At 40.0% G+C, this 13,129-nt stretch overlaps 1 protein-coding gene across 4 annotated transcripts in view; it reads right to left on the minus strand.

Annotated features, from left to right (window-relative positions):
* KIAA0930 overlaps nucleotides 1-13,129 on the minus strand; it is a 74,709-nt gene that overhangs the window by 37,146 nt on the left and 24,434 nt on the right. For all 4 annotated transcript variants that reach the window (XM_080639209.1, XM_080639208.1, XM_080639207.1 and 1 more), the window contains exon 2: nucleotides 2,215-2,363. In XM_080639209.1, coding sequence (XP_080495335.1) covers nucleotides 2,215-2,363 — 149 coding nt within the window. The remainder of the gene's footprint in view (nucleotides 1-2,214; nucleotides 2,364-13,129) is intronic.

The raw sequence follows: 13,129 nt of genomic DNA on the forward strand, positions 1-13,129 counted from the left end.
AGCATCGAGATAAACAGCCCCTCTCCACTCAATCCAGTTTTGTTGTTGTTGTCACCAGTCCTACAGATTACTGTGCTCAAAGCAGTGCAAATCTTATTTTCATGCATATAAACTAATGCTCTGAGACGTCATGGCACAACGATTCAATTCATGCATCTCTGCCAGACTTCAGTCAACTGACAATTGCCAGGCAAATGCAAAGCACATATATAATATCTATGGAAGAACTACAATGAACTTGTTTTGCATATATCCAAGCTACAGAGAGACCTACTTCCATGGTTACCTAATATTCAACCTCTGCATGGCCCATGGAGAAATAATCATCAGACTGTTTGGCACAGCCTGGGCACAAGGCAGGAGCCAACATTCAAGACAGAATGTCCAAAACTACAAAGTAAAATAAAACCTGTCTAGTCATAATTCAAAAAAATAGGAGTAGTTGTTTAGCGTCTCACTGCACAGGACAAAAATTAGACACAGGCTCAAAAGTTAGATACAAGAGGAGTTTTAGCAGCGAGCTAAATATCAAACAGGAGATCCGCACAGATAACAAAGAATCACCAAACTATAAAGTTTTACAAAGCAGCTAAAGTACTTCAAAGCCACAGGAAAGGTCCATTTCTCAGAAGGTGAGCAAAATGCACAGTCAGGGGGGAGCTATAAAATACTGTGTGTGCTATAAGGCACACCCCCCATCTTAGCTGTTACGGCAAGCGATTCACTAATGCTGATTTTGTAATAACTGCCGCTTACAAAATCACCTTACAAATTAAGATTATTTATGATGCTTTTAGGAGGTTTAAATAAAGCTCTGAGAACAAATACAAGGGTTTATTTCACTGTCTCCTCTCCATGAGAGGTTCAAATACTTTAAACTGAATAATAAGGTAAACAGAGATTGATCAGGGTCTGTGAATCAATTTAAGTGACAAGGCTTCCTCTGAGGTTCACCTTCCTTTTTTGGGAAGGACAAGAGGTTAAACAACCCATACTTTTATTAGGTTGAACAAAGCCACAGTATTGTTTGATGTGAAACAGGAATGCATTTATAGTCATTTAAACAACAGTTAGGATGAAAAGTCCCTCCAAAAGTCTTAAAACTCCAAGGGTGCTGGCTGAAGTCAACTAAACAATTAATCTGTCAGAGATTGTGCCATCTTCTCCTTCGTGGCTGTCATGATGGAACTTGGATGAGTGGGGGAACAGCAAAGATAATTCTGCCCATTTCTGTATCGCCAACAAAAAACATTGGAAAAATTTTCTGGGACCATTTTCTCAAGGGAGCTGACAACTATGTCAGCACATTTAAACCCAGAGAACCTAGTTAAAAATACTATCACATGCACCAGGGGCAAACATCTGTGATTCTACAACACTGTAAATTATTTACATGTGTCAAGAAGTTAATCACAGTCTTTTTTAAATCCATTTATCTTCCTGTTTTTGATCCTCTGCAGCCATCTCCTTAATTCCCAATAAAACCATTATTTCTCACTTCTATATTCCCCACCTAAGAAACCTGTGATGAAATGCTGAAAAGTTTCTCAAATCTCTAATGGGAAAATACCTGTGCAGCAGTACTAGGCTACCTTATCACGTTTTCAAGAAAGAATACTTCTATAGCAGTGGATATTGTCTTCAATATAGATTCTATGATTATGAGAATACATTTGTTTCTTTACTGTTTGTTACTACTGTATCCCACCTACAGGAGGCTGCATGCATTCTGCTACTTAATACACAATGAACACAATAGGTGTTCATTCCTGATACTCTCTCAGGCAGGGCCTTTCAATTTGTAAAATATCATAACTGATTAGCAAACCAAAAATCAGCATGGATGCCCTCCCTTTCTGCATAAATGTGTGCTGACCAATATAAAAGCTTCCCCCAAAAAGCATGTAAACTCTCTATCTCCTCAAGCCTGTGATAGTGAAGCTTATTTATACTGCTGATACTTCACAGTGCAGTGTATGTTTTCACACATACTTCATATATGCATATACCACTATAAAGTATATGCACACACTGCATATACTTCACAGCATTAACCACAGTACTTCTCTATGAGCCAATTCTGCATAACTTGTGTTGGGCACAGCTGGAGATTCCTTATCCTTGGTTTGTAGTTCTTCAGATGTGTTAGGTACTCCAGATGACCAAATCCCATGTTAACTTAAATTTCCCCGGTTAAAATATGTCATTACTCACCTTTTTCCCCTCTGTACTATCCCCAGTGACATAGGACAGTTTTCGACGGACATAGAAGAGCATATCATCTTGCCGGGGTGCCCATTTCTCCATAAAATATGTTGAAAACATCCAAGTCCAGAACACAATACGGTCATCTTTGAAACACCCTAAAAAGCATAAAAAGAAAGGAGAAATGAGTTGTGGAATTAGCATGTCACATTTGATTGTGCTCAACATGACACACAAAGTCTTTGCTACGCATGGTGCAGCCAAGCCCAAATGTAGCAGAAATACCCTTCCACAGCTCAAAGCTTCTCTAGAGTGTACAGCATAGCTGTCATTTTGCATGAACCCACAGCCTGTCTTTGGCTGTTTTCAACCAAAACCACCTTCTGGCAACCAATCTGCCCCTGTGCACAACAGACACAATCAGGGACCACAACTGTGTGGCTATGCCTGTGCCACAGAGAAGGACAAGACCAGCACACTGAGCAAGAATACAGCAAAAAAGCACTCAAGTAATTTCAAAAACATGTAGCGCCAACAAGTACTCCAGCTAATGACGTGAAGCCATCGGCTTCCAAGAGGTCTATTATATGCTATATAGCCAATCCATAGCACATATTGGCAATATAGCCAATCCTTCAGAAACTACCTTACTTACACCAATACACAGAAACAAGAACACATCTATGCAGGCGAGACTGTAATTTACCCTCTCTCTGACAAAGAACAAACCCCAGCTCCTCCTCAAGGAACCGAGGAGTTCTGAATCCCAATTAAACAAGAAAAAGCAGTGGGAGAAGGTGAAAAATAGGAGAGGAAGATGCAACAAAGTCTTGTTCAAGGAGACAAATTACATCAGCAATAGCTTGGCAGTTGGCTTCTTGCCAGGAAAAGGAGGTGACATCACACTTTGTGAAGCTCTTCAAAGCACTTCACTGTAATAAAAGAGCAGAAAGTTCTGCATCTCTTCCGTGGCATAACGCTTGTACACTGTTAAAGAACAAAATTTATACAGACAAGAAGAGACGCCACTACTGTGCCTGGTGACAAGGGAGCTGAGTTTCTCCACTGCTCCTACTGGAGGCTCTTTGATGGAGTAATTGCATCCTCTCCTCAGAGCCCTACTGAGAGATAACTGCGGCTGTTAGCAGTGTTTAGCTGTCCTAAAACCTGCGAAGAAACAAAGACTAGAAGTAGCACCTGTATTTCTGAGACACAGCAAAACCCTGAAATGGATGATGGGTAGTAGCATTATGTACAAGACAGCAAAACCAGCGGGGGGTGTGTATGTATACACGTGTCGGTGCCAACCTGTCCTTCAGAACATCTATCCTTTACACATTATCCTTTGGCTTATCTCCCTAAAAGCTATACGTCAGCTGCCAGATTGGTACACACATCACTCACCAGCTCTCAGCTACCGTTCAGGTTGGTGTGTTTCCCTCCCAGCACTACACTGCATATATGAGATATGTTCTGCAGAGGAAAGAATCTTGCATGAGACAGAAGTGACATTTATTTACAGCGGTATCTGAATTAAGCTTTAGAAGATTTTTTCCAGTCAACTGCTGACACATACTGTAACAGTGAACACATTTTTTCTTAGACACTGGTGGCTAACTTCAGGGCTTCATAAAGCAATCAATCAATCTTTTAATTCACAAGTGTAACTCAGCACATTTTCCACTTCACTGTGTGTGCAATATTTGCCAGACAAATCTTTCTTCCAATCTTTAATTACTGTGGTGGGCAGGAAATTAGACTTTCAAATTTTTCAGCAGACAAATGGGTGATTGAAATCAAAATCTCCAACTAAAGCCAAAAGCAATATTGAAAACAAAATGAAATTCCACTGATGGGCCATGCACAGAATACACTAATCAACATCAAGTAGGATAGTATTTGAAAACATGTACATAGCTGGTTATATTTAAAAACAAAATAAAATGAAAAGGCTGAGAAAGAATAGAAAAAGGCCAAGGCAGTTAGCTCCTATGCAGATTAATTCCAGGCCATGCTGAAATTGCTTTATTTGCATGGCTGCAGTGAAGTCATCTCAATTACTTAAGGTGCAATAAAACATAATGTGCAATCGTGAATAAAATCTGCAATGCATTCAAGTACTACCCAGTTTTTCCAGCAGAGAAAGGGAATGAAGCACTAGAGAGATGAGATATGGGATGGCGGGCACTTGCACCATCTGAACCCCTCCCTTGGGCATGGGTGAACAGGTCTGTATGGCAAACAGCTATGTCTGACAGCCTACCACATAACAGTGGATTCAAATGTGTTCAGACTCCCAAAACCAGGCTGAGAAAAGACAGTTTTATCATTAGTCAGTATATTCACAGATACCTCAAGAAGAGAAAAACAACTATGAAGGTTTAAGACTATACTGCTGACACACGGTGAAAGGCTCTAGCACATCTGCAGGTTGGAAATTTAAATTCCATTCCTAAGCATTCAAGTAACGAAGTTGAGGAGCAGCCCCCTCAGTTGCAATAGTGAAGGTAAAAATCCCTACAGCTGTAAAGATAGAGCTCGGCTTGGTTAAGAAGTTCCATGTGGTACCAGTGACAGCCAAGGACATGAAAACCCAGTCCCATTGCCATATTTAGCCAAGAATAGAAAACCGGGCATGCATTCATTGTGACTCATTAATGGTTTCAAAGAAACTTATTAAATCTCATGAGGTTTGAGTACCTGAGTTCCCAGCCTTAATTAAATGAGGGAGGAGGAGGAAAGGGGCAGACAGGATTGCCCTGAGTTCTTCTGGAGTCTAATGTTCAGAAGTACACCCCTTTGGTTTTGCTTCATAAATGAGTAAACAAAACCCTATCTGAGCCACTCCTAAACTTACATAAGGATGATTGTTTGTTTGTTTGTTTTGGGGGGAGGAATAGTTTTTCCCTTATAAAGCAAAAATCACTGAGTTATCTAAATCCACCATAATAAACAAGTGTTAAACCCCTTCTAGATTCTGTCATTACCAGCAAAGATCTGAGAAGCTGTCACATGAGCTGCTTACACTATCAGAGAAGTTTTATGCAATAAAGCAGAGAAGTTCATGAGCTCTTCTGAACTATTTATGGGTGGTTACAACAGAACATTACTACACTCAGGAGAACAGCAGAATGGGGTAAAGTACCAGGACTCTGGGTGCTTTTACCCTTGCAAGGGAATGCAGGACGAACTAATCCAATGTATTCACCATTAACCTAAACAGAAAACCAGAGGACAAAAGTGCTGCAGCAGTGAAGCTACTTCAGCTCTGCAGCATAATGCAGAAGAAAAAAACCCTGAAAACCCTTATAGCAAAGTTGGATGGCCATCAATTCAAAACCCCACCTGCAACAGAGGAGATGTAAAATTGCCCTCCAAGCTTCAGGGATGATTGCAGACATTGCTGTAATTAAAACCAGCCTGAGGATGTTCTAACTGTTCCGACTGCAGTGGCTAAAAGACTTCTCTTGAAGCCAAGAAGAGCCAAGCCACTGCAACACAGTTGCTTTTATTAAATTTTAGTAGCAGCAGGAAGGATGAGGAACAGCCTTTAAAATCTACTATTAAAGAGCATTAACTTGGAAAGGAGACAAGAAAATCTGTAATTGTAATGCAGACTTCCTAAAACTTGAGAGGGGGAAAAATCTATTCCAATTTCAAGCCAAAAACTGTCAGATCCAGTACATCCAACCCAAGCTTGCCTTCAACTATTAGATCCCCAAAAGCACAGCATACCCTCACAGTTCTTTTGGTGGTTTACAGCATCTCACTGGAAGCTTTCCAGCTTTGCCGGGAAGAAACCTGGAAACTACTTTTAAAGTTGTTTTGGGTAATGGTTTTGAAACTGTCAGGCTAACAGTCCAACAGACAAACTTACTCTTTCCAATAGACAGAAGAAAGCACAAAGCCTTAATTTCTCAGCTTTTACCACAGCACCCTGTTGAGGGGTCTCAGCTGCACTGAAGATAGTAGAGGGAACAGTTCTGTCCCCATTACATGCCTCCCACCAAAGAAGTGGACAAACTCAGCTCACAGTTGGATTGCTGATGACCTTAACCCTCTGCTATTATTCTCCATACTACTTCTATCCACCTGGCAAGGGCTGAGATCAAAAACCGAAGCCAATTTTTCATAGCCTGGAGAATCGTGAGTTCGCAGCAGCTATCTATGACATTGGTCATCGTTTGAATAACACTCAGAAGAAGCGCATGCACACACATACTCTACTGTTAAGTTGGAAGGCCCTTAATGAAACCCGGCACTTAAAAGCTCTTCAGTATTTGGGGACACTTTTTAAAATGCTAACATTTTTTTTGTTGCCAGAGGAGAATTTAAGCCTTCTGCAACAGCAGAATTAGATGATATTTGCAAAGGAATCAAATGCCATCTATAGTTGAGAGCTTGTCGCAAGTCAGCTTCCTGAAAACACTCCTCCCCTAGCAAATTCTGCTGCTAAATAATAAAATGGAATTAAGACTTCAGACTATAAATCTTGGTACACTAAAAGTTGATTATATAATTATGAGACCTTTGTCATGAATAAATCCTAATTACAACAACTTACTGTAATGATTCATTTACATGGATTTTATCCTCATTAGAAGCAAGATTTATGCCAGCTGCTGTGTAATAAACGTCTTCCTTTTTACCTACTAGTTTTCTATTCAGCATTCATTTCGGGGAACTGACACCAGATCCACATAAGAAGTTGTGGTTATTATTATTTTTTTTTTTTAATTAATGCTTTTCAAAGTATCAGTGGACAAAGAGAAGTGTCAGCATATTATATTGCTTCAGAGGAATAGGAGGAAAGATTTTCCATTTGGTGGATAATAATTTTTTCAGCATGTACCACTTGGAGATTAGAGGAACAATAATTTCAGCTAGAAAAGGGTATAAGGCTTGCATGACTTGTTTTCACTCCTGTAGCCTGCCATGAGCTACTCTTCACCATGAAACATCGTAAAACTCATTTTATCCATTCTGCCACATTACGCATTCATCCGTAAAATGAGAATCCTTAGATGTTTAGAGGTTAATTAAATGCTTATGAAGTATTTCAGTCCCAGCATGGAAAGCAAACTACAGTTTTAAGTGATTTGCACTACGTTTAATTTTTGAGTTTAGCCAAGTATTCTGCAAGTACAAGATGAGAAGTGCTTCGCATAGACTAAAGCTGCCTTTGATATTATAAAGTTATAATTATGACTGTATAAAACCAGAATGGACATTCTCTGTCCAATGATACTTGCCAGCTGTCCAGATCATTAGAAATCTAAAGTTCTGTCTTCTTGCCATGCCCACATAAAAGAACAGCATTTAATCCTTTCAGTTTGACCTCATACAAACACAGGACTTTGCCAAACTCTCTGAAGTTCACTAGCAATCAACAATGTGAGAGCAGGGAACATAGAGGGAATGCATCCCCAAACGAGTAACCTCCAGAGCACATCCTCACAGCATGTTCCTCTCTTAAAAATATTGAGGCTGGGAAAGGAACACTGCTGCTGAAGCTAGCTGTAATGACATCACACAGTGAGAAGTGTGCTTTCGAAAGCAAGCAAGTCCTAAATCTGTCAGAAAAGACAACGTATACCTCCAACATAAGTTTTTCTGGCAGAACTCTAGCTAGAAAAGGAAGCTATCATGGTAACAGCAGCTACAGGTCCAAGACGGATGCCACAGATTAAAAATCCTGCTTTGCCACAGACAAAACCCTCTTCTCCTTACCCTAGAATGGACGTAACTATTCTCCTATCCCATCAAGTGTTGCATCTACACATCCATTAGCATAATATGAAGAGGATAAGAATATAATTAAAGATGATAGAATAATTTAATAACAAATACAGCACATGCTTCTCTAATAACAGACAGTAATTTACAAAGAAGATAGATAGAAGCTCATTTGAATTGGAATGAAGAACAGTTGAAATCAAACAGAAACATTGCTCTTCCCTTTCTTTCCATGGGCATTTTAAGAATATGTCCTTTAGCATACTTTCAAACTTGCACACATATATTAGACTTTGTTAAAGCAACACAACTGATTTAAACCTTGGCTTCATAGCATATCTATAAAGGAACAGACAAAATTTGCGCTTCAAGCATTAAGCCATCAATGTTAAAAGGCTGAGGAAAACATCATCCAATTACTCTTATAGCTGCTGTGCCATATTTACTCATTTGCCAACAAATGATATTGCCTCTCTTGTATTTCTCACCTTCTAAAGGACTAAAAGGCAGTCATCACTACGATCCCCAGAATCACGATGCAGTTTCAGTACACACCCTAAATTTCAAGCCTGTTCTCACCAGATAGTTGGCTCAAAGGCCCAAAATAACAGGAGCCAGAAGCTGGCACTTGCATAAAAGACAAATGCCATCCTCTGTGTGGAGAGGGAAAGATAAACACATTTCTATGTTCAGGAATAGACTGCAGTAATATAGTCTTCCATGAAGGCCTGTGAACAATTCCTGCAAATGATTCCATGAAATAATAGGTCCAAAATACTTGAGATTCAGAGAAACTGACCTCATTTTCAACTGATAACTTCCATTTCCTAAACCACAGAAATGACTCATTGCTGTCTGAACAGAAGTTGTGCTTAAGCCTCATGGTGAACAGGTAATGAGTGCAGGAAATAGGTAACGAGTGGTGTCCCTCAGGGATCGGTGTTGGAACCAATCTTTGTTGGCGACATGGAGAGTAGGATTGAGGCACCCTCAGCAAATTTGCCAGTGACATTAAGCTATGTAGTCTGGCTGATATGCTGGAGGGAAGGAATGCCATACAGAAGGACCTTGACATGCTTGAGAAGTGGCCAATGGCAACCTCAGGAAGTTCAACCAAGCTAAGGGCAAGGTCCCCCACCTGGGTTGGGGATAATCCCAGGCACAGCTACAGGTTGGGCAGAGAAGAGATTCAGAGCAGCCCTGCAGAGAAGGACTTGGGGGTGCTGGTCAATGAGAAACTGAGCATGAGCCAGCTTCAGTGTGTGCTTGCAGCCCAGAAAGCCAACCATATCCTGCATCAAAAGGAGCATGACCAGCAGGTCGAAGGAGGTGATCCTGCCCCTCTACTCTGCTCTCATGAGACCTCACTTGAAGTATTGTGTACAGTTCTGGTGCTCTCAACATAAGGACACAGAGCTGTTGGAGCAAGTCCAGAGGAGCCCACAAGGATGATCAGGGGACTGGAGCACCTCCCATATGAAGATAGGCTGAGAAAGTTGGGGCTGTTCAGACTGGATAAGAGAAGGCTGCGTGGAGACCTCATAGCAGCCTTCCAGTATCTGAAGGGGCCCTACAAGGATGCCAGAGAGGGACTCTTCATAAGAAACTGTAGCAATAGGACAAGGGGTAATAGGTTTAAACTTAAACAGGGGAAGTTCATGAGAGATATAAGAAAGAAGTTCTTTAACGTGAAGGTGGTTTGGCACTGGCACAGGTTGCCCAAAGAAGTGGTAAATACTCCATCCCTGGCAGTGTTTAAGACCAGGTTGGACAGAGCCTTGGAAGACACAGTCTACAGTGAGGCATCCCTGCCCATGGCAGGGGGTTGAAACTAGATGGGTGTTAAGGTCCTTTCCAACCATAACTATTCTATGATTCTATGAAATAAACAATAGTGGATAAAATGCAGTTCTGTTCTAAAGATCACAGTTTATCCTAGCCTGTAACAGGTTCCCTCCTATACCTCAGAGCTTTAACTTTGAAACTCTTGTAAATGTCAAGCCACAGTTATAGCAATACAGCTTCATGGTCCATACTTGTAAAGCACCTGTCAATCACATCACATCCCTATCCCCTGCTTGCAAAGTGATAGAATTATATCACTCTGGGAAAAAAAGAAGGAAAATGCCACAACATCAAACCTGTTGATTAAAGGACTAAAGTATAACCTTCAGGTATATTTGACATTCACTACTGATGGCTCTCCACTATCCCATGCTCCTCCTGATCCTTCAGGCTGTCCCCAGCCCAAATACAGAGAAATTTCATTATATAATTAGATACAGAGTTTGCCTAGATCATGAAGTTTTCTCTTTTATTCACATAGGCTATTCAATCACAGTCAAGGCTGGTTCATCAAGGAATATTCATCACAGAGGTGGCTTTTAGGAGATACATATTCCCTGCACCATAACCATACCCCTACCTAACCACCTGCTTTTTCACCAGATGGGGCAGATTAGTGCCATAACTGTTAAGACAGAAGCTTTGCTTTCAATATAGCACAACTTCCAAACATCTAAACGACAGACACTTCACAGTTTATCTTTGTCACCACGATTTACTGCCTTCTTCAACACAGCATGCATGTCAACTACAACCAGTTTCCTGTCTTCCTGGAAAATACAAAATAGCTCATTCATATTGCAGCATCACTTCAGGTATCATAAACAAGCTCCTCCTTTCTGCCTAGGAGAGAAAATTCATGCAAATTAAACTTGCTTGTGGTTGTTAGGAATGCATATTCTTCCCAACTACAAATCATCCATGAATAACTTTGATGACACAAAATGTGCCTTAACAAAACATCCAACAGAATGGAGACAAATCCGAATCAGACAACAAAATCTACATCCATCCATCACTCAGTTCAAACTTCCTTCTTTTGTGACGGGTCTGCAGAAATTAGTACAAGGTGTATTATACACAGAAGACATTTCTAATATTGACCGTGTTTGCTCAAATTCCAACAGCAAGAAAAAACAAGGCTAACACCTGAAGGTGGAAGTGACCAACTCCTTCTACATTACAAAAATTTCTAAAGAAATTCAAATGTTTCAAGATTAATATCATGTAACAATGCTCTCCTTTCAGTGAAACCAAAGATACTGCTTTTTCATGCTAGCATTAGAGAGTGCTTGCCCTCTTGCCAGCAGTATAAAAATACTAGCTGTTAATATGAACAACAACATAAGCCACCAGCTCTCCATGTGGAGCATTTGCTTACTGAAGACCAGAAATACGTGCCAAAGAAGCTTAATACTACTAATAATAAATAATAATAAAGATATCTTGACCCTGAAGAGCTCATAAGGAAATACTATTATGGAAACACATGAAGGATGAAATCTGAGAACTGCCATTCCAACTTATGCCCAGCAGAACATGGAATACCACACCTTGTTTCTAACAGGGGCCACGAGCCTCAAAAAGCGAAAATCAGTTCACAACAGGTAGGTATGGGATACCCTTCTGCACAACCAGGTCTCATCATAATGCTTAGCAGTTGGAGCCTGTGCTGCACCTTAAAACATGAAGATTTTTGTCCTTTCTAGAACACTGGAGTTACCCTAATTCACCTCAATAACTTCGGGAAAAAAAAAATCATCTTAAGAATATAGGAATTCCTCTTTGCAAGTTGCCAAGTCCTCAGGCTCAGTTAATAAATTCTGATAGCAAAGAGTGGTCCAGTTTTGGTTGGGATTTTTTTGGGGTGGGGGTTGTTTTGTTGGGGGGGGGGTTGAGGTTTTTTTTAATATTTCATAACACGCAGAACTAATTTTGATGAGGATAATAATAGAAAAAGTGATACTGCTCATGTCAAAACTTTAACTTTGCCACTTTGGGGAAGAAAACACATTGCAACTCAGCCAGCTAGAGTGTTCCTAGAGCAAGATAAAATCCCTTTTGCAGCTTAGCACAGGAAACTAGCATATTGTCATAGAAATGAATGAGCAATACCAGCACCTGGTTACTAAGAGCAGGTGATACATTTCCAGGGCAGTGACCACAGACAAACACAACAAATCTTAGTGCACAGCCAAAATATCCTCCAGGTGGTTTTGCTACAGATATCTCCTTCCAAAGCCTTGAATTTCTCCATTAAGTATTAGTTATTTTAAGCTTTTTTCCATAAAAAGAACAGATTTTTTTCCTTTTTTAAATGCAAACAAAAGCATCTGGGATGAAAATGAAGAACTACACTGAGAAAAGGAAAAGATTACTAGAAACACTAACAAATCTCCTGAGCCAAGACAAAGCCACCACAAATGATGCCAGATTTTTCAAGCTTCCGTAATGACCAGAATTGGTATAAGTTTTAGCGCTATTCTATTAACTACGTACTTAAAATATATGTCTCTTAAAAACACAAGCAAAAAATAACTGTTTCAATGTATTACATTAAAAATATCTGCTTTGGCTATAAAACAGGAATTTTAAATGGACTGTGATTTGTTGCAAGTGCACGCTGAGACTACAAGTGGTGACTGAATGGTAAATACCTATATCAAGAGACCAAACTAGAGTTAAGAAGTCTTGAATGTATTATAAAACTTAATGCAAAAGACATGCATGAAACAGCTCTTCCAGTCAACAGGAGTATTTCTTTAAAAAAAGGCACTCACAAGTAGCAAGCAGCAAAAAGAGAGAGATATAAACATCCTGGTAGAACAAGATTATGTCTTACAAATCTTTACATCCATGCATTTCAGGAGAAAAGAAAGAGGCCAGCTTTAAAGCTAACAGCTAACTGAAGTCAGCAGTTACAATTTTGCTCTCCAATGCTAATGAAAGACCACACCAATCTCCTTTCAGACGCTAAACTTCAAAAACTTAATTTCTCATTAAAACCAACCCCATCGAAGGAGAGAAGCAAGAGCACTTCACAGCAATAGATGGCACAAAGAAAGGCTGCCATCACAGCCAGGACTGCATTGCTCACAGATGCAGTGCTCTGGCTTTGGCTTCTGTTGCAGGCTATTTTGCCTGCCCTGGGAAGCTGCCCAGTTTCTTCTAGGGAGTAACGGATGCTTTCTCTTGAGGTCAGCTTTGCTTCTTCAAGTTGGGAAAAACAAACAGACAAAAAAACAAACAAAAACCAGATACAGCTTTTTTTTTTTTTTTTTTTTTTTTCCAAATTTTATTTAAGTCTTTGTACTTCTCGAGCCATCTCTGAATTCTCCGCTAG

Source organism: Psittacula echo, assembly GCF_963264785.1.
Source record: "Psittacula echo genome assembly, chromosome: 1".
NCBI lineage: Eukaryota > Metazoa > Chordata > Aves > Psittaciformes > Psittacidae > Psittacula > Psittacula echo.